This window comes from Capra hircus (assembly GCF_001704415.2).
Source record: "Capra hircus breed San Clemente chromosome X unlocalized genomic scaffold, ASM170441v1, whole genome shotgun sequence".
Taxonomy (NCBI): Eukaryota; Metazoa; Chordata; class Mammalia; order Artiodactyla; family Bovidae; genus Capra; species Capra hircus.
The window spans coordinates 24,016,871-24,042,466 of NW_017189517.1; the positions used below are offsets into that span (position 1 = coordinate 24,016,871).

Sequence of the window (25,596 nt, forward strand, 5' to 3'; positions counted from 1 at the left end):
TAAATGAGTTGGAGAATGGGTGGGGTTAATTGGAAAACACTTCCTGGAGGAAACAGGCCTTCAGCTATGTTGATGTGGTTTGGCAGATGGAACAGGGAAAGCTGCTCTATGATTACTTGGCAGGCTCAGCAACAGCTTGGAGGTAAAAGAGGGAGGCCCTATGAGGGGATTGGGGAGCATAGAAGAGAAGTTTGTCTGGGACAAATAGCACAAACTGCGGTCTAATGGGAACTGATCGAGAAGTTGAGACTAGCTGCTTTATAGATGTTAAAACTTGTCAGGGAAGCATTGATATGGTAGCATTTATATAAAACAATATTGAGGAACCTAGTTTTCTGGCAATTTGCCTCAGAACCTGGCACAGGACTTGAATTTTTTAGTTCAGCATATGGATACTGCTGCTGAAAGTGAATGCTTCTTATTGAGGGGAGAAAATGTTTCAAGTTGACTTGAATGTCTATTTTTTTAATGTCTTTAAATCCTAATATGAGGCTTTTAACCTTCAGATATGGTCAGAATTCTGGTGTTTTGCAGTAGAATGGTGTTTATAGTAAGCCTATCTTCACCCTGTCTACCTTCACATTGAAGTTGGCTAGCTAACTTCTTTGCATTTTTTCCTCTGTCCTGCCTCCAAAGGGGGTACAATTGGAATCTTATGTAATTCTGGTAAAATACTTGAGTGAGGATAATTTTCAAAATGATCTCTAACTCTTACTGAATTTGGCTTTGGGAATTATCCAGTCAACATTTGTGTGCTTTTTTAAAAAAAGCTGTACTCAAACTATTAAATATAGGATAAACAAGATCTTAGTGTATAACACAGGAAACTATGTTCAATATCCTGTTATTAACCATAATGGAAAGGAATATGAAAAAGAATATATGTATAGTTGAGTCATTTTGCTATACAGCAAAAATTAAGAAAACATTGTAAATCAGCTATGCTTCAATAAATTTAAAAAAAATGCTAACTTCAGGGAACTTATGATTATTCAGGTTTCATTTTTCCATTGTACCCTGACCACCATTAGCAATAAAAAATTAGTGACATGCTTATATGAGCATCCTGTCTGTGGGTGAGTTTAGATGCTGTGGGAATGTCAAAATTTAATTCATAAGGCACAGAAATATTATCTATGTACTCTGACAATTGCAAAAGATACAGAAACTAGATGCATAGAAAAATAGCTGATCAACCTGATTATCACTTCTATTAAGATGGTGTTACCTTGGCTTATATGATACATTTTTCTATCTCTAGCTAAATATTCAACGCACACAGAAAAAAGCTTTTGCTGACTTCATGGAAGGGGAAATCAAGTTTATCCCCACATATAAGTATGATTCTAAAACAGACCGATGGGATTCCAGGTAAAATAACAAGAACCTCATTATGGAATAGGTTAAAACCTGATCTTACTTCTGTCCCTCTGAATTGCTGAGGGACTGGGAAGTTTTGGGGTCTTGCCAGAAGCAGAGATAAAAATGTAATGGCTCAGTGCTCTTAAAGAAGAGTTTTTAATTCCTGTGTACTCACAGGTGAGCTCACCTTGCTTGCTTGTGCTTTTGCTCAGTTGTGGCCGATTCTTTGCGACTCCACCAGGCTCCTCTGTCCATGGGGTTTCTCAGGAAAGAATACTGGAGTAGGGTGCCATTTCCTCCTCTAGGGAGCTCACCTTAAGAGGGTGTGAACTGCTCTGAAGTTTTATGAGCTGCCTGCAGCGCCTTATTCTCTCACCTCAGCAGACTGCTTATTTGATTTTTGCCTTCCTGATTTTGCCCCTATTTCCTTACCTAGTGCCCTATTCTGCTTCTTTGCCCAAACACTTTTTCATCTCTTTAACTCACGATACCAGATGTGAAAACAAAGCAGCATGAAAGGTTTTTCCAGCACAGTGATTCTTGATCCTGAGTGTACATTAGATTCTCGTATGTGTGTGTGCGTGTGTGCGCACGGCTGTCTGACTCTTTGCAACCCCACGGACTGTAGCCTGCCAGGCTCTTCTGTCCATGGGATTTTCCAGGTAAGAATACTGGAGTGGGTTGCCATTCCCTTCTCCAGGGGATCTTCCTGACCCAGGGATCAAACCTGTGTCTCCTGCATCCCCTCCATTACAGGTGGATTCTTTACCACTGAGCCACCAGGGAAACCCTAGAATCTCTTGGGGGACTTTTAAAAATACCAGTGCCTGAGCCTGGCCTGCATGACCGCCAGAGGAGGCTGAGAATCCTGTCTAGTGAGGGGCTATTGATTTCCTGATCACCCCTAGTAAAGTGCCCCTGTCGGTGTGTGCCTGGTGGCTGTGTGTCTTCTTACTGTTTCTTCATTCAGTATGGTTTCCTAGTTGTTTGAACCCAGAAGTTTGAAAGAAAAAGAGAATTCCCAGGCATCATCAGCTTCTTTAGACTTGGAGTGTGGGGAGGGAGGAGCCTGTCTCCCTGTCCTCTGAGGGAGGGAGCTGCTCAGCAAGTGAAAAGTGACCCTGACAGATCTTGTGCACGGTGCTTTGTTTCTTCCACTTGCCTGAGAGTCAACTGAAGAGCTACTGATATGAACTTTATTTGTGTCCCCGTCTAGATCAGGTGTACAGTGTTGCTTATTTTAATAGAATGATGAATAGGCTTTTTCCCTTCCTTTGGTATTCTTATAGGCTGTTATGTGTTCAAACTTGCATGCTTAGGTTTTTTAGTTCATCTTTATTAGAAGCTCGACTTGTCCATAAAAGTCTAGGTTTAAAGAAACCTCTGAAAAAAAAAAGAAGAAGAAACCTCTGCTATTACCCATCTCCATTGATTCAACCCACTCTAGAAGTATAGGACTGGATTTTTAGAGTTCATTTGTTGTCTATCTGTTGTGAAGTGTCATTGCAGTTGATAGAGCAAACAAAGGGGAAGTATTCTGAATATAATCCTACCCTTCTGAGGCTATTTTAAGAAGGTGCTATTCTGCTTTCCCTGGGGCAACGTTATTGAAAATGTAAATCCTGACCTTAGGAGCACTGTTTATTCATTCCCTGATAGCTCAGTTGATAAAGAATCCACCTGCAATGCAAGAGACCCTGGTTCAATTCCTGGGTCGGGAAGATCCCCTGGAGAAGGGATAGGCTACCCACTCCAGTATTCTTGGGCTTCCCTTGTGGCTCAGCTGGTAAAGAATCTGCCTTCAATGCAGGAGACCTGGGTTTGATCCCTGGGTTGGGAAGATCCCCTGGAGAAGGGAAAGGCTACCCACTCCAGTATTCTGGCCTGGAGAATGCCATCGACTGTATAGTCCATGGGGTTGCAAAGAGTTGGACACAACTCAGTGACTTTCACTTCACTTCACTGAGCACCTACTTTCATCAGATCTTGTGCTAGGGGCTGAGAATTCAGTGGCAAACAAGACAGTCCCTTCACAGAGCTTGCAATAGAGAGGGAATAGTTGAAGTCGTTAGGAAAGGAGAAGCAGATAACAAGAGGGCCGAACTCAGGTCTGAACCAGTGTGGTAGATATTCCACTCTTGTGAGGTATGTTCTCCTTCTAATCCCTTGCTGTTTGTTTGTTTGTTTGTTTGTTTATTTGTTTGCAGTGGGAAATGTCGGGTGCCAGCCTGGTGTGACCGAATTCTCTGGAGAGGCATTAATGTTAATCAGCTTCATTACCGGAGTCACATGGAACTGAAAACCAGTGACCACAAGCCTGTTAGCGCCCTCTTCCATATTGGGGTAAACACTTGTTTGTTCACACAGTTGTTTGTTTGTGTGTTAAGTATCTATTCTTAGGACATTATTTAGACTCAGAATAGATCAGTAATTCAGTGAACCATAAATGTTTTCAATTTATAACCGAATAATTGTTTGCAACATTGAGAAGTTAGAGCCCTTGACCCTCCTAAATGCTGTCCATATGGCCTTTTAATGACACAGATGTTTCTCATGCTGCATAATGTCTGGTAGCACCCTTCACCTCCTAAAGTTATTATACATAAAGAAGAGCTTGAAGCCAGGTTTTAAAGGATTATGAATAGCTTTGCATCAGAAAAATAGTGAAAAGTAGAAGCACTGGGAGAGAGGTTCCTGGTGGAGGGCTGGGGACAGCAGAAGCAAAGAGGCACAGACTGGTCAGAATACATCATCTGTATCTAACTCTAAGAGGCATACTGTCAGTCCTGCTAACTAAGATACTAAAGTCTTCCCATCCAGAAGTGTGGGGTTTTTTTTTTATTGTTGTTTTAAAATTTATTTTTTTATTAAAGGATAATTGCTTTATAGAATTTTGTTGTTTTTTGTCAAACCTCAACATGAATCAGCCATAGGTATACATATATCCCCTCTCTTTTGAACCTCCCTTCCATCTCCCTCCCCATCCCATCCCTCTAGGTTGATACAGAGCCCATTTGAGTTTCCTGAGCCATACAGTAAATTCCCGTTGGCTATCTATTTTACATATGGTAACGTAAGTTTCCATGTTACTCTCTCCATACATCTCACCCTCTCCTCCCCTCTCAGGAGCACAGATTTTAAATTTCTCTTTATCTCTGTTGCATCCTGGGCTGGAATAATGGCCAATATTTGAATTGTTTTGTCTCCGTTGTGAGTAAAGTTTTTGTTTTCCTATTGTATTTTGTAGGTGTGTATTATTAGTACACAGGTTATATTCTGGGATCTTGTTGACTTAATTTAGTACAACTAGTACATTTAGATTATTCCATGTAGATTTTCCAGACCTGAGGTCATATGATCTGATAGAATCTGTATAGGGCAGTGCTTGATAGAATGGACCTTATAGCTAGGGTGCTTAAACTCTCATCCCAGCTCAAACTCTTTCTAAATGTAACCATGGAAAATCTATGCAACATCCCTGTACTTCAGCTTCTTCCTCTATAAAATGGGGATAATGGTATCTCCTCAAGAGGATTAATGAGTTCAGACATGCCAAGAGCACAGTGGGGTGGATTTCTTTCCTCTGTGCATATGTAAATTTTTTTGACTTCTGAGATTGGTTCTCAGCAATATGTCTTATCTAGCTCCTGTCTTAGAGGGGAATGACTTTGGAGCATTTCCTTTATGTAGAAATTTAATTCTTGGTCTTAGAATAGATTCTAAATTTTATTGAGTCAATCATGACTTGACTTTCGTCCATTTTGATATTTTAAAATAATAATGAATAATAATAGTATGTGTTACTCAAATAGTAGCTAGTATGTAGCAGACACCATGCTAGGCAATCTATACACATCTCATTTGGTCCTCACAACAATGCTTTGAGTTAAATATTTCTTGTTTAACAGATGTGCAAGTGAAAAACCAGTGAGTTTAAATAAACTTCCTTAAAAAGCATTTAGCTAGAAGAAGAACTGAGCCTTCTTCTTCAAATCTTAAGCCTGTCTAATTCCCAAACTTACAGATACTCTTTCCACTACCCCTGCAAGGCCTCCAGAAGTCCAAAGAACTTACTGAGTACATATACCTTCAGATACTACTTTTTGCCCACTTAATTTCTAGCTTAGACTTGTAGACTGCCATATTTTCTTCATTTGAGTTCTCTTAATCCATTTTTAAAAGGATATCTTCCTCCCAAACACTAACCTTTTTAGTTTCATTAGCTATGCTTAGCTTTTCTGTGTATATTTTTTTCAGAACCTCAGAATATTTCTAATACTCCATACATATTAATTCAAAGCTCCCAGAAGGATATTTACAATTTTTCCATGCTTTCTGTGTATTTTTGTGTATCTTTAATGTGGCTCAGATGGTAAAGAATCCGCCTGCAAGGTAGGGGACCTGGGTTCGATCCCTGGGTTGGGAAGATCCCCTGGAGAATAGCTACTCACTCCAGTATTCTGGCCTGAAAAATCCCATGGACACGAGAGCCTGACGGGCTATGGTCATTGTGGTCACAAAGAGTCAGACACAACTAAGCGACTAACACATACATATTAATGCAGAGCTCCTAGCAGGATATTTACAGTTTTTCCATGCTTTCTGTGTATATTTGTGTAAAATATATTATATCTGTAATAAAGGTCTGCCTTTCTAGTTTTTAATACTTTTTCAATTACACAGAGATGCAAACATGTTTTCTCTTTAAAATAAAAATAAGCAAAATTCACAGATAAAGGTGAGATCTTCACCTGTTCTAGCCTCCACTCCCACTTCTGCTAGGCCAACTACCCTTATGAATTTCTTTTCTTTCTAGACTAGCGCTCTCCAGTAGATTTTCTGTGATGATGGAAATGTTCTAAATCTATCCTGTCCAGTCCAGTAGCTACTAGTTACAGGTGGCTACTGACCACTTGAAGTGTGACTGAAAGAACTGAACTTTCAATTTTATGTAATTTGGAATTATTTAAATGTGAATTTCCTCATGTGGCTACTGGCTGTTATATTGGTTGGCACAGTTCTCAGTGTTTGCATTTGCTTTTCTGTTTGCCCATACCCAATATGGTATTGTTTGTGTGTTGCTGTGTATATATCATAAATGGTCTTATCCTATATGTGTCGGTATACAACTTACTATTTTTTAATTCAGTGGTAGTGGTATATTCTAGGATGCTGTCCATGTCTTTCTATAAAGATCTAGCTCATTGTACTTATTTCTTAATTCTAATTTTGTTGGTAATTTATTTTTCTAAAATGGGTGTGTTAAGTGGTGACATTCTGTGATGACATTTTTCCCTTCATTACCCTTCATGTGCATTAAGGGTTTTGATCGTGATAATGCTCTGAGAAGAGCTTTGATTTTATTGGGTAACCACCCCATATTTTGGACTCTTAGGCATGCTATGATTAGAGGCTTTAAGAACCACATTATGTTTCTTACCACCATTCGCATCAGTGACTATTAACAAAGGGACCAAGTGCTCAGGGGCCAATTAACTTAAGACTTGCTGTGGGCTGGCTGAGATTAAGCTGAGATGGGGTTCCGACCCCTGCAATTGGTAATGGGATCTGTTGCATTCAGACTTTGGTGGATTTCAGAATTGCCTGAGAGCTTCAAAATGCATGGACCCTGTCCTCTAGAGATTTTGATCTGTGGGCTGAGGCATCTGTGTTTTTAAAACCTACCCAAGTTGCATACCTGGTATGTTGGAAAGGGTCTTACGCTAGAGGTTCAGATAACACCTCTGCTGTTAACTGGCAGTGAGCAAATTAGTTGATTTTTTTGTACCTCGAGATTTTCAACGGTGAGAACAGTAATCCTTGCTTTGGTCACCTCACAGGTTGTTGTGAAAATAAGATGACACAGGAGAATACTTTTTGAAATAAAACTTGGAAAATGTTGAAGAAGAATTTAAGAAGTATTAAATTCCTCTTACCCTAATGATGGGTTACCCCTCAGTTCTCTAAGTATGGTTCAGATATGTAAAAATCTTTGAGATATTTGAGATACTTGGCTCAGCTTTGATTATTTTTCATGCTTTCCTTACAGCCTCTACTGTATGCATCAGTCTGTTTTTTTAAATTGAATTTGTAAAGTGTTCTATTCTGAAAAAGAAATCAGGATCTTAATAAGTGAAAAGGCTATGTTAATTTTGTTCATTTGGAGCATCGACTTGTATAAAGTTTTAACAGTAAAAAAAAAAGGCACAGCTGTGTCAGGAAGCTGAAAGTGCTGTGTCAGATGGGAGTTTTTTGATCTGTTAGTCAAAATGATTTGTTTGTCTGTTGTCACGCTTTTACTCTGGAACATTTTGTATCAGCTGTTTTCTAAAATGGCTGTAGGGTCTATTTACTAACATACCTTTATCATCATATAATCTGAGTATCGATATTACGATTCTTGGCATTGTGCATAACAGCTAATAGAGTTAAATGCTTTAGTAATTATTTTCTGCTATTTCAGTGCTTCATGATCATTGTTGGAAACAGGTATGTTTTGACACTGTCAATTTGTATAGTGCTGGGAATAATATTTAAGCACGGTCATCACATTTTCTCCACCACTAAATTACTTAACAGTGGAGCAAAGAATATTCTTCCTAAATATTTATTGCCAAGTTTCTTAGCACAGAGGTGTAACTTTTCCAAGAAGTTAACCAATTAACCTTACCTCTACCTTGCAGTGTATGATCCTGTAATGCTTATTTAATTTCTGTTTGTTTTACTGACCTTTGAAAAATAGTTAGATTCTTCAAGATATATCAGTTGAGAGCACAGAAAACTAAATAAGGATCTATCTGGTTTGTTTTTTTTTTTTTTTTCCAGATAAAAGGTGTGAATGAAATGGGATTTCAGAAAGTGTTTGAGGAAGTTGTTTGCACCACAGTTTATTTGAAATGATTGCTGTAATGACTGGTTTTAAGCCGTTAGGTAATCTCGAAGGAAGATGAGCTGTGAGCATGCAAGACTGAAAAGAGGGTTCGTTTTCTTTCAGGTGAAGGTTGTAGATGAACGGAGGTACCGGAAAGTGTTTGAAGATATTGTACGCATCATGGACAGAATGGAAAATGATTTCCTTCCTTCCTTAGAACTCAGCCGGAGGGAGGTGAGCATACCCAGCCACCCGTCTCCTGCCCATAGTGGTCAGCACAGGGGAAATCGTGTAACTAGCAGAGTTGTGAAGACTGTGTGAGCTGAAGGCAGACTGCCTCTGTTCCTGTCCCTGCGCTGCAACCTAGTAGACATATGACCGTAGGCACCTGTCCTACCCTCCCTGAGCCACAGTTTCCTTTTCTGGATAAAGGGACAGTTGTGAGGATTACTTGAGTTAATACATGTGAAGCCCTTAAAACAGCACTGGGCACAAAGTAAGCCCTCAGATGTTAGCTGCTCTTATTTAATATTTCAGATTTACTGGTTAATTCATATCTTAGGAACCAGAAGTTGATCACGGGATACATGCCCTGATCTGAGGTCAGGTTATCCTCTCAGGATCCCAGGAACAATCAGTAACCTAGAGAAGTAGTGAGACGTGCCTCACTCCACTGCCATTGTGAGAGGGGACGGTGGACAGCTGGCTCGCTTGGCGAGTACATCAGCAGTTAATAATGGTTAATAATGACCTTATTCTTTATTCATATTCTCTATGGAATAATCCAACTGACTTTCTTCCCCTACTAGTGATGCATGTTTGTGTCTGTCTGTTATTCCCCAGTTTGTGTTTGAGAATGTGAAGTTTCGGCAACTACAAAAGGAAAAGTTCCAGATCAGCAACAATGGACAGGTTCCCTGCCATTTTTCTTTCATCCCTAAACTTAATGACAGCCAGTACTGCAAGCCATGGCTTCGGGCTGAACCTTGTGAGGGCTACTTGGAGCCAAGTGAGTTTCCCCTTTACCATTGTCTCTGCTCGCGAGGCACTGTCCCCTCGTGACTCCCATCCCCTCCCTTTGTTTAACTTCTTGTTTTCTAACCACACGTCTCTCACCTTCACTGTCATTATATTGGGGTTCCTCCCTTTTTTGTGTGTCCCATCTCTCCTTCATCACTTGATGATTTTTTTAGAGGACAGTTCTTCTGTTGGTTTTCATCCCCTTTCTGCTTTTCCACTGGAAGTTTCTGTTACTGTTTATCATCTCTTACATTTCAGATGAGACCGTGGATATCTCCCTTGATGTGTATGTCAGCAAGGACTCTGTGACCATCCTGAACTCAGGGGAAGATAAAATTGAAGATATTCTTGTCCTCCACCTGGATCGAGGCAAAGATTACTTCTTGACCATCAGTGGAAATTACCTCCCAAGTTGTTTTGGTACATCCTTAGAGGCTTTGTGCCGAATGAAAAGACCAATCCGAGAAGTTCCTGTTACCAAACTCATAGACTTGGTAAGAGGCATCGTAAAGCATGAATCTCCCTAAGATGGAAATTTAACAGTGCTTCGGTGATGTCCTCCTTGTCTCTGTGCTTTCTCTTTGGTCAGGGCTGATGGGAGGAGGTGGGCAGTGGACCACAAGTGGTGAATAAGAATGTCGCTTTACTCTAGCACGCCTCTCATTGGATTAAGCCTAAAAGGAAAGAGAAGAGAGTAATCTGTAATTGACTCTTGTCATGGCTATAATAGATAATACGAAGTTCACTGAGTGAGATTAAAGCCTCCCTTTTCAGAGATACAATGCTTAATTGTTACACTCTTCATATTTTCGAGTCATTTTTGTATAAATTAACATGTATGTGAGGTCCAGTGAGGGGTAGGGCGATATTATCCTCATCAAACTTATGAGAAAACTGAGGCACAGAAACAATAACCTGCCCAAAGTGGAATAAGTTAGTGATGAGTCTGTCACCCAGATTTTCTCACTCGCAGTCCAGAGCTTCTCACTGTATCATCATATCTGATCCAAGTCAAACTTGGCTGTTTGTTGGAGCCAAGACCATAATGAAGCACAGGGTACCTGCCTCAGAGCCCCTCGGGGTCCTTACCTAGGTGCAGGCCCATCCCCCTCCTCACCTGCAGCAGTGGAATCAGAATCTCAGGGTGCAGGGTCTGAGGATTTGTGTTTTTGTCTGCATCCCAGATGGTTATAATGTGCACTGAAGTTTGATGCAAGTTTAATATGACTCAACTGGAGAAAAGAGAAGAAGAGGATTTCCATTTCCCAACACCAAGCTATGTCCTTATGGAGGAAATGCTTATTATCTTCAGGAACATAAATTATTTAGTAACAACTGTTAGGAGAAGGAAATGGCAACCCACTCCAGTATTCTTGTCTGGAAAAGTCTATGGCCAGAGGAGCCTGGCAGGCTGTAGTCCATGACGTTACATGACTGAGCATGCATGTAAGAGGAAGGTGGAGGGAGATGGGTTGGTAGCAATAAACTGGTAGAACTAAAAAAAAAAAAAAAAAAAAGAACCTTTCTTCTAAATGAAAATATTATATTTGTGTGCAGACCTGTCTGGGAAGTACACTTGGTCTTTTACCAAAGAAAATTAAATGATGTGACAGCCATATGTCATCATTACCACCAGTGTTCACATTGATCCTTTTGGCTTAGCTGGAGCAGTGATTGTATCATCTGGCAGGGAGGACTAGACTGGCGGGCAGGCTGCTGGCTTGTCAGAGTGTGATCTGTTCTGTTGCCATGGAATTGTTGTAGCGATGACTCAGATGGCAGATTAAAACCCTTGAGCTCATTCACAGCGTTCTTTCTTGGAATTATGCTTGTTTCCCTAGAGCCCTCATGACTGTGTGTATTATTTTTCATGATACTTATTTTTTTCTTCTACCATCATATTTCTGTGTTTTAGATTTACTATTTCACCTTTTAGAATATAATCTAAATGAAGTTGTTTCCCTTTCTTTTTCCTACCACCTTGCCTCCATCCCAAACGCCATTTCCCAGCTTTCTTGTTCCCAACTTTTATTATGAAACTGGCACATGTGCAGAAGAATTGAAAGAATGGTACAGTACACCCACATGCTTTCCACACATACACCGACATATACCTTTTTTTTTTTTTTTTTTTGCTATGTTGTTGAAAACTAAGTGGTCATGTGTCACTTCCCAGTGTACACTTTGACCTGCTTCTCAAGAAAAAGGACACTTTATATCAGCACAATGCCATTATGATACCTAAGAAAACTAGCCAGTCAATATTCAGATTTCTCCACTTGTCCCAATAATTCCTCTCATAGCTTTGTAAAGCCAAGATCCAATTCAGAGTCGTGCAGTACATTTGGTGAGGCCTCTGCAGTCTCTTCTAGAGAACAGTTCTTCCCTTTTTTTCTTTTGATGACGTTGGCTTTTTAAGAATCCAGGACAATTGTCCAGTCAAGGGCTTGCCATTTTAAAAATTTGTCTGATTGTTTCCTCATAATGATTTTTTTAACTTGTACTTTTGTACTCCCTCTAACTGGAACCTTTTGCTCAAAGTTGGCTTAGGCACTATATACTACCCTTTACTGTAATTGTCCCATCTTAATTAAAGGGATGGGAAGGAGACTTAACCAGCATTAAGGAAGGTTTCTTTAAGATATTATCAGGTAATTTAGCCACATTTGACCATGAATAGGAAGTAGCCAAAATCTTTAGTGGAGTTAATGGCTCTGTAGGAAGCCTTTTTCCTTCTTTTTGTGCACGCAGAGTTCAGAGTTTGTTTGTTTTTTAAATAGAACCCTGATCATTTTTTCTTACGAAACTATTGAGTTCTTCTTAAATTGTATGTGTGTGGTCACAATTTATTCTGTTTAAAGCTTTAATTTTGTAGGATTTAGAGTCCTGATTCTTTTCACAGCCTGTTGCATTTAATTATTATTAAATTCCTGGATCTCATTGATGAGGAAATTATCCATATTAGTGTGGGGCAACAAACAAGAAATCTAAGATTGTCTGTACCCCATTTGTAATACCTTCCCATGCTGGTTTGGCTTGATTTTGACCATCTGAAATGCTTCAGTTTGTTCTTGCTTGTTGAAAGACCCAAGATGATAGTTCAAATCCCATGAGATGGTACCTATTGTCCTTTTTTGTATTATTTACTCTAAAATTTGAGTGAAACTAGACATGAGTTCAGTGCCTGTGTTGACTCTCCTGTGCTGTTTTCACCAAGATTCTTCTGCTACATGCTCTTCCCTGCAAGTGCAGAATAAACTAACTGGTATAAATCCTTTTCATTCTCCCTGATAGTGACTTTGCTGCTACTAGAACTGTTAGGATTAGCACAGGCGACAAACAGGATAATCTCTTTGTAATTATCTTTATTCTTTTCCAGAATTAAGGTAGATTTTTCTGGTTTATTAAGTAGTGTATACTCATCAATATGTATTCATTGTATATTTAATACAAAGTATTAGAGAGTTTATTGGGTTCCTATAATTCAGTGGTGATGAAATTTTACTTGTATTTACAATATGGCTAAATTCTAAACCGAGGTTAATAGGAAGTTTGGTTAGAGATCATCTAAACATTAACTTCCTTTACTGGGGCCCATGTCCAATGTGTTTGGTAAGTCAATATTTTGGAAAGTTATTTGAAATGAGTCATTTAGAATGTGTAACTTGTAATTTATATTAACAAATAGATTCCTTTCCTGTGCTCCTTACTCAAGCCCTTATATGCTGTAGAAGCTTATTGATTGATGAGCTAATTTCTGTGCAAATCAGTCTCAGAATCAGCCTATTTTGGTGTGTGAAGCTGGCTAAGTAGGGTGGGAATGGGGGATGGAGAGTCTTGAAGTCAACAGATGAGTTTATACTGGAGCCAGAGGGCATCTAGACCCATCGGAAGTCTTTGATGAGTAGTATGTGGTTGTAAATGGTCACATTAGTAGGTGGTTATAGACAGACACATTTGGAGGGACATTCTAGTTTACATGTAGATTGGACTAGTGGGAAAGGAGACTAGGCTTGAACCCATCAGATTTAGCTAAAGGTTTGGCTTGTAAATACAGAGATGGAAAAAGTTGAGGGATGAGGGAACCAGCTGTATTTGCTTGGGGACCTGTCTATTAAGGGCTTTTCTGGCCACTCAGATGGTAAAAAATCCACCTGCAATGCAGAAGACCTTGGTTTGATCCCTGGGTTGGGAAGATCCCCTGGAGGAGGGCATGGCAACCCACTCCAGTATTCTTGCCGGGGGAATCCCAATGAACAGAGGAACCTGACAGGCTACAGTCCATGAGGTCGCAAAGAGTCGGACACGACTGAGCGACTAAGCACATCACATGTCTATTAACAGAACAATATCAAAAATCTGAAATAGCATGAATAACAACTTGGTGATTAATTTGTCCCCAGTGATCTCTTTAGCAGACATTTATTTTGTCTTTCTGACCTAATGACCCATTTCTTATCTTATGAAGTTTAAGGTTTGTGTTTCTTTTTAGATTTCACATGAATGAATCCTTTCTAGAACTTCAGTATCTGTTCAGTTTTCTGCTTTTTATTTTTAAATTTGAATCTGCCTCTAAATGACTTTTTTACATGATTTTCATTGCATTTATTACTGGGAAATTTCCTCTAAGGCTGAATGCTGGGGTGAAGAACGATTCGCAGTGTATTTGTTATAAGCCAGTGTTCCCGCTGGGGACTCCTGGGCTCTTTTCCCTTTTTTTTTTTTTTTTTTTTTTGTTGAACTGTTTATTTTGTATGGGGTATAGCCCATTGACAATGTTGTGATAGTTTCAGCTGAACAGGGAAGGGACTTAACTGTACATATACATGTATCCATTCTCCCTCAAACTCCCCTCCCATCCAGGCTTGGCTGCCACATAACATTGATCATAATATGATCAACATGTAACCTTTTGCAGCCAGTAATCAAGTCAGTCGGACTAAGTGATTAGCAGCAATGGTAGGCCTGCCTTAGGAGAATGCTGCTTTCTTCTCCCCCGCCACTTGTAATGTCCCCACCTCATCTCTGCCCTTTAAAATCCTGTGACTCTTTTAAGGGCTAGTTGGACTTCTTCCTTTGTACAAACCCTGATTTTTTGTTTATGTATTTTTACCATTTATTGAGAACTCAGATTGGTGAATCAAAATAATGCCAGGCCATAAATTCTGGGCCTCTTTACCCCAACTCAGTTGCAAACCCAAGTCAAAGACCATGTCTTTCCCCTCTGTGTAGCCTCACTTTTCACACCTGCCTCCCACCACCACCCTTCAAAGACATTTAACTCAGTGTCTTGCACTGGTAGATAGTGCTCAAAGAAGACCTTTTGGATGGTTTGGCAGGTTAGTATATAAAAACTCTGCCTGGTTTTACTCATCATATCATATGGCACATATTCACGGGAGGGAAGATAGAGAAGTCTGTCAGACAGGAAGATTCTCTGTTTGTTAACAAGTAGTTCTAAATTTTAAAAAAGATTGTACTCCAAAATTGAGTTAGCTTAGATGTTTGGCCCTCCGAATTAACTTCCAAATATTATAATTATAACACTATAAACTTTGTATCCTTTATAAAGCACTATTGTTCTGATTACTTTTATTTCATTCTATATGTGATATTTCATTGTATATATGCTACAAAAGCATGTTTAACTCATAATGTAGCTAATAGTGCTAAAAACTCTACCCATCATATGGAACAGTCATGTGGGACAAATGCGCTCAGCACCACTAGCTGGAGTGTCAGGGAACACATACTTCCCCACCTCCAACCTCCTGCACATTTCTGATGGTGAGAGCAGGATTTCTCCTTTCACTCTCAGACCGAGACATGGGATTTCTATTCAGGTTCTTGGTGGCCCCTGACAGGGTTGGGAATTGTTGGGGAGGTACAGGGAGCTTTGAGAGACCTGGCCTGCTGCCGGCCTTTTGCAAAACCACTGCACGCCCTCCGCCCCACTCCCCTACTCCGAGTTTTAGGCCACTTCCGTGTGCCTGTGAGGTAAATGTTGTTGTCTCTTGTTAGAGATGAAGAAACCGAGGCTCTGTGAAGTTCAGTAGCTTGCCTGCAGTCCGTACAAAATGAATAAGAGGTAGAATGAAGATTGATACCCAGGACTGCCTGACACCCATGCCTGTACTCTTTCCACTAACCCTGCTGCCTTTTAACTGTCTTTAGCCTGCCGAGTGACTTCACTTTCACTTTTCACTTTCATGCATTGGAGAAGGAAATGGCAACCCACTCCAGTGTTCTTGCCTGGAGAATCCCAGGGACGGTGGAGCCTGGTGGGCTGCCGTCTATGGGGTCGCACAGAGTCGGACACGACTGGAGCAACTTAGCAGCAGCAGCCTGCCAGAGAATAGAATACATTCTCGAAGAGTTCCTCTGCCTCTCTGTCTAGGAAGCAATCAGTTTATCCTTTTCTGAGTTACCTAAGGGAGCATAGTGGTCATGACTGTGGAGTCAGTCAGACTTGGGTTGTAATCCAGATTCTGCCACTTAATACCTAATAGTGTGGCCGTGGGCAAATAATTTAATCTCCCAGAGCCTCAGTTTCCTCCTCTATAAAATGGGAATAGTATCTACTTTGCTTTTGTGTGGAGACTAAATGACACTGTATATGAGCCCATTGCAATTACTGCTACATGGCAGATACCCCTTAAGTGGTGGCAGTAGTTGCTGTTGTCTTTGTTAGATGGTAATAATGGTGAAACACAAAGATGATTAAAAAGATAACCTTCTTCCTTCTTCCTTGCTTCTCTTTTTTTCTGTTATGCCCTGTAAGAAAACACACTAGGGGATAATGATGGATCTTATGGTCCACAAAGGTCTGGAATGAAATGAATTTGTATTTCAGAGAGACTTCGTATTTGGGGACTCTAACGGCCCTTGAGGAGGGGAGAGGGTACCAGGCAGGGGAAAGGAGTGAGAGAGACAGCTAGCTAGGCTGAGAGGCATGGCAGTGGAGAGGAGAGATGCTCACCATCTCCTTCTGCGTGGCTGCTCTCGGGCTCACAACCACATTCTTCCATTGAAGTGGCACTAGGGTGAGCGAGATGCCGCCTAGCAGCGCAGGAAGAGGAAACCCCAGTGGGCGTTTGGCTGATCAGCTGACATCTGCAAATGGACACCAAAGTCTAGGACTGCACATGTATGTTTCTTGAGCGATAGTCTCAACAAACTGCCCAAAATTGAATATGCATAATTGAGAAATTTGTATGTGAGAATGTGTTCCATTTTCAACAGAATTTATTTGCAGAATTTAAAGCTGTTTAAAATATGTGTATCTAGTAAGCTAGTGCATTCTAATAATACTGATCTGTTTCTAATTCTGTAAGTTAATTCTAATCATTTTCTATCTGTCAATGACTTTCTTTTCCTGCTCTGCTCTCAGGAAGAAGACAGCTTCCTAGAAAAGGTAATGCAATCCGTTGGTGATTATGCATTTCCCTGTGCTTGGTTAACATTTAACCATGGTCCTTGGAATTTATCCCTTGGCTTTCCCATATCAGAGACCTCTGACTCCATGAGAATCCCCCCAAATTCTGCCAGCTGTGTTTAAGTGTGTCTAAAGTACAGGAAAGATACTTACTACACCTGCCAAGTCATTGAGACCCAGAACATAAAAGCAATAGGACCCAAAGTTCCAGATTACTGTTTTTTGAAATGAGAAGTAACTGAAGAGCTGTCTCGATGTATATGAAAGCTCATAAGATGGAGGAGGGTACTGCTTAGCCATTCTCCATTTTCAATGATAGTAAAAGCAGAAGTGAATTTCTCTTCTTTAAGAGTGATTTGGGGGAAGTGATAAGAGTAATTACCGAAAGAATACACAGATATGGTCAAGAATAGAGCATAGAATAGAATCCTAGACCTGAATGAGATCATAGGGATCATGTGGTAGAGTTCCCTGCCTTCAGACAGGGTAAGATGTCATCTCCATTCTAATAGACAACCCAGGAAGGTTGAGAACCTCACTGAAGTCATCCTGCTCCTGACATCAAGGGTGTGGAGCACAGGGGACTAGAACCCGGGTCTCCTGCATACCCAGTACAGGAACCAAGTGAGCACTCCTTCTGTGTTGCTTGTGGCCCAGCTCTACCGGTCATCTAATAGAGAAATATGGGCTTGAAAACCATTCTTAAAACACTTTCACACAGTATCTAATGTGACCTTCCCATTTGGTGGAGTTTAATGTGTTTTGATGGTAGGCATGGCATACTGTTTTTGTGCTTCAGTTAACAGCACAAAGGTTACAGAGTGTGAACTTATCAAGTACTGAATGTGTCCCATTGAAAGAAGACACAGCGTGCCTGGTTTCTCTTTGAAAAATTAGAGTTCAGGATCATTTGTGGACTTTTTTTAAAGTTTGTTTCTTGGGTGTAATCTTTCTCTAGACTTCAGAGACAGCAAGCATGACATTTCATATTAGCACACGTGAATTTGAAAATGGATAGTGGATGGTGTATGTAACCTGGTGGCATTTTATTAACCTTTTTAAACCACTAAGGATTGAGACGGCTCTGCTTCCCAACCCTTTCCTGTTAATAGCAGGCCATGTGTCTTTTCATCTTGAATAGTGCCTTGTGTTGCCTTAATGCCTTAGTACAGGAAAAGTGCTAATTGGATGTCAGATTTTTTAAAAAGTACATGAATTGGTGCTGAATAATTTATTCTGCTGAAGAATCTGTACATGTGTTACATTTGGTCCAGAAAGTGAGCAGAGTGCATTATGGACAGTGTTTTGGCTCAGGTGTCATGTGGATGCCTGGATTTAATACTTGCAAGTAGAAAGAAGTTAATGGATGAGCCATGATTGAAGGTCTGGCAACTCTAGGAGACGTGAATATAAAGTGATGGATTCCCAGGGAAAGAAGGGAAACAAAATGAATGTGAAGAAGATAGATTTTAAATGCTAACCAACTGTCATGCTTCCTTCTCTTCCTGATGCCCATAGAAAGGCACAGCAGCTTTAAAAGGTCACCCGTGCATGTTGAAGAACAGAATACTCTTCTTAGCCCTCTGTCTGTTCTAGTGTATGCACTCTCTGGAAGTAGTGAAATACTTCTCTTCTTTCCCTTCAAGTGACACAGCTAAGGGTTGTGGATCAAATTTACAGCACTTCCTAAGTTTGAGTATACATAATATGTGACCTTAAACCAGAGGTGTAAGAGATGGAAGATACCAAAAACTCGTCACCATTTTCTGCACTGGATTTTGTATGAAGGCTACCTTCAGATGCCTTTTAACCTATTTCAGAAATCCTTGTGATATATTTGTTATTTGACTATATAAACATGAAATAATTGAGTTTATTCCCCATTTCCAGGTTTAGTTACTGATCTAACTTATATCACTTCTGGGTTTTCTTCTGAGATTCCTTCAGGAGAATCTAAGAGAGAGTAGAAAGTTAGGTGAATGGAGTCAAAGGCCTGAGAACTCTTTGCTGAGCTGTTACTATAAAGAATAACTTCTGGACTCAGAGCCTAGACTTTTCATGGTATTTCCGGCTCTTGGTATGCTGTGTTCAGTTTACTATTTTTGGATCTTAGGACTTTGAGTTTTAGTGCCTTAAGATTAGATCTTCTATCAAGCCTGAAATATTCATGCATGTAGGTCTAATGTGAATTGTCTTTCATTCTTGAGGACCAGAGAACGCCATTTAAATCAACAATGCAAGCTCTGATATTTGTGGTAAGACCTGAAAGAAGAATAAATTAAAAGTCAACAACTCAGTAGCTGCTGCTCTCTCCAAGTGCTCTGTTGACAATTGTGACTTAATGGTCCGTGAGTCTCCGGTAGTGTGTGGACTCTACCGTGACTGTATTGCCGGTTCTCAGTGTCACCCTTGAAAGGATTTACAGCGCACAGTGCATCGACATGAGAAACATAATAAACCCAGATGGAATGCTTAACGGTCAAATGAAGCGTCTTGTTAGAAAAGGAGATCATTTAACTGTGGAAATCCATATTGAGTGCCTTCTGACCAGGAGCGTCCCAGTGAGGGGAAAAAAAAAAAAACAGTCTTAAGAGCTGAAGATCAGATAATACCCATATAAGCAGAACTTGGGTGGGGGGAAGATGGTTTCACACAGGAATTTTTATTGAGACCCTTTGACTCTCACTGTTTTTCATCTATTAGGAGAAATCCCTTCTGCAGATGGTTCCCTTGGATGAAGGTGCCAGTGAGAAACCTCTTAAAGTGCCCAAGGAGATCTGGCTCCTGGTAGACCATTTATTCAGATATGCCTGTCACCAGGTGAGTGAGGGCAGGCCTCTGGGCACCTTTGGAAGGCACCCGAGTCTACTGGGAAATGATAGTACCTCGTGTCAGTATAGATAGTGCTTTTAACTTTCCCAAGCCACTTCTGCAGAACAGCACTGTCACATGAGAGCACCTGGGCAAATGGAAGTATTCCCATGTATAGGTGTGAGAGCTGAAGCAGGCAGGCTAGGGGATTTACCTAAGACTATGGCATAAGTGTAGTGGCAGAGTAGAACCCAACTGAGCTCCCCTGTCCCCTGGCCACACACGCTTTCCCCTGGACCACTCAGCACCTGAGTCCAGAGCACCTGCTTCAGCTGTCACCTTGGCATCACAGATTTCAAAGTCCAAAGCAAACTTCCATCCCATTTTTTAAAAATTTGTCCGTACTTTTCAGTCCCATCTAAAATACCTACCATCCCCAACCCATTCTCCCGAAAAAGAAAATTTTCTTGGGACTACATTGAAAGATAATGTTATCTTACCTACTGAAAAGTAACAGAACTTGAAAACAAGGTTTGGTGTGGACATACCCTTGACTCCTGCCCTAGCAGTCTGTGTGTCAATATTTGGATATGATCCCCTGTTTGAACTCCACCTTCTGTACCTGTCAGGAGCCTGGAAGTGGGAATGCCTGATGTCCCCGTCAAGTCATCCAGTCCCCTGCCCTGTCAGGTGCAGGCTGAAACCTTTGATGATAATCTCCTAGTTTGAAAGAAAATTTCACATGGATTACAGAGATGATAAAGGGAAAAGGTGCCATTGTCACACCTCTGTTCCTCATCATGAATGATGCCTCTTCCTTCCCCTCGCTTCCTGGTACTCTCCTGATCACTGGGTAATCATCAGAACCTTAGGGCTGGTCATTTTGCGTTGTTCCATTCATTGTAACCTCTTTGGTAGGAGGATCTGTTCCAAACCCCTGGAATGCAGGAGGAGTTACAGCAGATCATTGATTGTCTGGACACCAGCATTCCCAAGACAATCCGTATCCTTTTCGACAAAGGCTTAGGAAGCTGGATGTGCACTCGCCCAAACTCTTCTTCCCACCTGCGTGTGATTTTTGTGTTTTCTGTATTTATTTTATTCGTAACTGTCTTTTGACTATACAGTTCTCAATTCCCTTTAGGAACTTTCACGCTTTCTCTGTATGAGATGCTTACTAAAAGGAATCAAAGGGTAGATAACCATGAATTGTAATTTGCATGGGACGTATGACCAACAGCCGTGGTGCTGCTCTGCTTTAGGCCAGTGATCACTCCTGCCACCACACAACAGGGAGGAGGATGGGAAATCTTGATGATGAGTTTCCAGTGTGAACTGTCATTCTGCAGGCCACGTTCCCTTGACTCTCGAGTCAGGCCAAACCTCCCAAGAGTGTTCGATCAATTCTCTAACAACTCAAATATCAAACCCCAATTAGGATCAGGGTGCCCTGAATAAGAGGAAGAAAACCTCCCCTGAGGGAGCTTGAGTGAGGGAGCACATTGCGTCTAAGTGTGGCCTTTTTCCTGGAGCCTCTTTCCCTTGACAGAAGGCCATCCAGCTGGCAGTAACCACTCAGTGGCTGAGGCACTGCTCATTTTCCTAGAAGCCCTGCCGGAACCTGTCATCTGTTATGAGCTCTATCAGCGATGCCTCGACTCTGCTCAGGATCCCCGGATCTGCCGACAGGTGAGTCTTGTTGCTCTGAGAATGTGTTTGAGGCGAGTTCCCCAACAGAGAAATCACTCATTTTTACAAAGCCAGCTGGACAACCAGCTGTATGCTAGGACAGGTCTTGATCTGTTCAGAGCAGGAAACCAGCACTGAGAGTTGGGACCCTTCAACTGTAGGCTGTGTTATTCCTATTATATTTGCCACCCTTTTCCAGTTAGCCCATTGAGTAGGGTGCACACCTCTTCTCCAGGGTAAGATTGGTAAAACTGATCACATGCGGCATTCTAGCCAACATGACCAGGAAGGGTGGGTGACACTCGTGAGCCTTTCTTTTTATCTTCTCAGTGTTTGTTTTTAATCTTGAAATGCTTTTGAGGCAGAATAACTGAAAATACCTCTGAGTCAGACTAGTGAGTATCGGGAGGTGCTCCCACCCATGCCAAATGGCATTGCACAGAAAGCCATTCAGCTTGGCAGATGCCACCACCACCTGCCTGGGGAGGTTGGGAGAGACCAGGCTGACACCCATCTGCTCCTGAGGCAGGGCGTGCGTATGACTATGTGTTAACGTGGCCTGTTCATTGAGTGGACAGGGGCCAAACAGGATGACCATTCTGCCGTGTGAGTTACCATTCAACAGGTAATATTGGTCATGAGTCAATAAGGGAGGGGTCCTGTAAGGGCTGAATTATAAACTACTTTCATGGCAGCTGTGAGCTCTTCTTACTCCCTTCCTCCATGTTATCCTCACTGCCCACCCCCTTTTTTTAAAAAAAACAGGTGATTTCCCAGCTTCCAGGATGCCATAGAAACGTTTTTCGTTATTTGATGGCATTCCTTCGAGAACTCTTAAAATTCTCCGAGTACAACAATGTCAACGCCAACATGATCGGTAAGAACACTTCCTAGGAATGGCCACATGGGAGCATTGGTCAGGACTGTCCGTGGATGGTGGACACATGTATTCCCTTCTTCGTGTCCAGGCGTATAACAGTCACTTCCTCCCACTGCCCTCATCCCCTGGCCCCCATCCCTGAGGTTTTGCTTAAGTTGTGTCTGACTAAGTGTTTTCCCCTTTTCTTTCTCTCTCCCTCTAGCTACTCTCTTCACTAGTCTCCTTCTAAGGCCTCCACCCAACCTTATGGCAAGACAGACTCCAAGTGACCGCCAGCGTGCTACTCAGTTCCTTCTGACTTTTCTACTTGGGAGTGATGAAGACTAATGATAAGCCTTTTCCTCTTACTACTCTCCAAGGTTCTAGAGGCAGAAGATCTTGGGCCTCGAGTATTTCAGAATGATTTCAAAAGTCATGCCACAGGAAGGGTCCGTTGCAGAATTTCGAGGCTGTTGGCATGAAAAAGTTCTGTTTCTAGTGTGAAAGGAAAAGAGTCTCCTAACCCCTCCCTTGCCATATTCTACGCAGCAAGATACTTTTAGACTTATATTGCCAAGCCAAAGTTAACCATATTTTGGTGTTTTTGTGTTCTCTCTTCATAAGGCAAAGAGACCTGTATTTACACTCCTTTACCTAGGGATGTGTGTGTTGCCCTCCAGCCCAGCCATCATGATTGTCCTTGAGACCTAGATTCTGAGGTGTACCTATTCTAGGCCCACAAGCACTACTTGCCGTAGCTCAGACTTGTCCGTAGTCCTTGGTCTAAAGGACTTTGGCCCTACCGCCTCCCCATGTCACCCCTTTGTGCTCTACTCCACTAATTACTACCATGACGAAGAAAGTCGGTGAGGCTGGTGACTCCTTGGGTGTCTCCAACAGTGAGTTAACCATCTCCATGTGGTTTTTACATGCATTTGTGCATTCCTACCACAATGGTATCTGTCCCCATTCCTGACATTGGCCTTTTATGGATCTATGATGAGTGGAAGCACATTCTCTTGTCTCAGACCACACTTAGTAGCAGAACATTAGGGACTATTAGAGATGACATCTCATTGATGTGACAGACTCACAGAATGGAAGCACTCTTGAGTGTTTCAGAAATGAGAATATTCATGTTCGACAGGTCCTGCTTCCTACTATCCCTTTTGGTTCTTATACAAATTGTACACGAGAACCAACCCTGGGTGTCTGTGGGGCCCATACCCCACTTAGAAATCCAGCTCCAGAGCAACGCTTGTACCACAGTCAAAAAGGGAGGCTGCACTCCAAGTGGGCCTCTCTACAGAAACTGTTCCTTCCCCCAGCAGGGGAATTGAGGATAACCCCAAGAATCCCCTCTCTGCTCTCCTGACGTACCGTCACCCCCTCCCACATCAGGACTGACTGGGGCTCTGCAGCCAGCTGCCCTCAGCTCCCAGTCACCTGTCCAGTGCTGCGTAAAAGAGACTGTGCAGTGGGACAAAGCAAGCACCTTCTCTCCCTCCCAAGACAACCCTCTGAGCTTGTCATTCACTCAAGCTCCTGTGGGGCAGCCCTTTTTAAAAAAAATTAATCTATGTTGGTTGGCAAACCAGCCACTGACTGCAAAACTGCCTGATGTAATTGACTTCCTCCTGGTTTTCTTTCATTAAAACCACCCTGAGTTGACTCATTGTCACATGTTCACATGGAAACCCCAGAGCCGTGTGTATAGGCTGTGTGCAAGGTTTTAGGCATTGACTCCTGACTCTTCTAGAGCATCGAAGCAGAGAGCCAGGAAAGCACTGCCACTGAGTGGTTCTTCAGCTCCCCTGTCTCCCATGCATTGAGTTCTTTGGGGGAAGAAAAGGTATGTATCCTGTGATATTCTGCCTAAAGCCTTTCCTGATTGAGAATTATGGAAGTAGGAATCAAGTTATTGGTACCAAATAGCTGCAGACCTAATAAGTCAGGGGCTGGGTGCTGAACTTAGTTACTGGCCGACTGAGCACAACCTTTTGTCATGTCCAGTAGGTCAGAAAAGGATCTGAGGAGAGGCAGGTGATAGATAGACTCTGGGGCAAGGTGGTCACACAGAGACAGGGAAGTGCCTGTCCTAGACACATTTCCCGGTCAGCTACCACCTGGGGCCTTCATGTGGTCAGGGCTGTGGTTGGTGGGGGCCGTGGGCAGCTTCCAGCTCACTCTCCGAAAGGCAGGTGTACTCGGTTGCTTCACTGCCTCCACCTTCTGTCCAGCTCTGGTCCTGGGATGTACACAGGGTCAAGGGTTTTAGACAATCTCTCGGGATGGGAGATCAGAAACAGAGCAGACATAAGAAATCTGTTTCCCTGTGTACTCCAGCACCCACTCTCTAACCCCTAGGTGCCTCTAATGCACTACTTCCTAGCGCCTCTGAAGTAAGGAGTTTAGATCCAGCTGGTAGGAAGGACTCTGCAGCTACCGTTTTAGGGAAGAAATGGTTTAACCCCTCGTGATGATGTCGCATTAGTCTCCCTTTCACTGTTTCCTAATTTTTACCCTGTAATGAATGGTTTGTTACATTTCCCAAAAATGTCTTGGTCACTAAGCAAAGCTGCTAGTGGGATTCTGTATTTCGTGTCATCTTTTTTATTATAATTTATTGCAAATTTTTTCTGAATAAATATATGTTGTGTGAAAAACCAAAGTGTGATCTTAGGAAGAACTGAGGAGGAGGCTTATGTCGCCAGGTCCCACATGACTGCTGCCATCCCCCCAGCTATGCCTGGAGTGGCATTTCCTATCTTGAAAGGAAATAGCATCAGAATTCTCAGTGTACTTGCCTTTGGAGAGGAGAAGAAACCACGTATTATCAAAAATAAACAAAGCAGTCACAGTGCTTTCAGAAGTCAGCAAAGGATCCTTATTTTGACCCTGGGGATTCAGGCAACAAAATAACACTGTTAGAAGAAAAGATGTTGATTCTTGATGGCCACAAATGTCACACTGAGTCAGACCCATGATTGCGCCAGCCCCAGGAATCTGACAGGCTCTGTCATACACATTTTTGGAGAACCACTTGGGCCTTGGCACCATAGCCTCAGTAGTTTACACTTGCCTCCCAAAGAGCCTGTTTTCACATCGTTCATTTGCAACTTTAAAAAAAATCTGTTTTGAACTTGTAGTACCTCTTGGGGTGACAAAGCCCATGAAGTTAGTTGTGCTTTTTTGAACTTGAATCTGAGCTCTATCACTTGGAAGAGAAAACCCCTCATTTGAACATAGTGCCTTTATTCCCCTGCCTCCAATCTCTGGTATGGATTTGGGCATTCTGATTCCTTTCCCTTCAGGACTCAAGAGGCCTCAGCTGGAGGCTGCTTTTCAATCAGGGCTCTCTTCCACTCTGCTCTGTGAACTTGACCCAAATGTGTGTGCTGATTCAGTGTTGTCATGAACGGTTTTTGTAGCCCCACCCAAAGCCTTGGCAGAAGAAGGTGTTTCCTTTTGCAAGTGATTCCCCACAGTGGATGGAGCAGCAGGCAGTGTGACAGGGCAGCCTCAGTGACTACCCTCCTGGAGGTTAGA

General features: G+C 41.9%; 1 protein-coding gene across 2 annotated transcripts in view; it reads left to right on the forward strand.

The window, feature by feature from the left end:
- Positions 1 to 24,713, forward strand: part of OCRL (OCRL, inositol polyphosphate-5-phosphatase) — a 47,863-nt gene extending 23,150 nt beyond the window's left edge. Inside the window, exons 14-24 of one of the 2 annotated variants that reach the window (XM_018044193.1) lie at positions 1,262 to 1,371; positions 3,570 to 3,705; positions 8,357 to 8,467; positions 9,077 to 9,242; positions 9,512 to 9,747; positions 16,644 to 16,667; positions 19,392 to 19,508; positions 20,418 to 20,502; positions 21,061 to 21,188; positions 21,954 to 22,065; positions 22,271 to 24,713. In XM_018044193.1, the coding sequence (XP_017899682.1) occupies positions 1,262 to 1,371; positions 3,570 to 3,705; positions 8,357 to 8,467; positions 9,077 to 9,242; positions 9,512 to 9,747; positions 16,644 to 16,667; positions 19,392 to 19,508; positions 20,418 to 20,502; positions 21,061 to 21,188; positions 21,954 to 22,065; positions 22,271 to 22,395 (1,350 nt within the window). In that variant the 3' untranslated portion in view covers positions 22,396 to 24,713. The remainder of the gene's footprint in view (positions 1 to 1,261; positions 1,372 to 3,569; positions 3,706 to 8,356; positions 8,468 to 9,076; positions 9,243 to 9,511; positions 9,748 to 16,643; positions 16,668 to 19,391; positions 19,509 to 20,417; positions 20,503 to 21,060; positions 21,189 to 21,953; positions 22,066 to 22,270) is intronic. The other variant, XM_018044194.1, reaches the window with a different exon arrangement.
- The last annotated feature ends 883 nt before the right edge of the window (positions 24,714 to 25,596 follow it).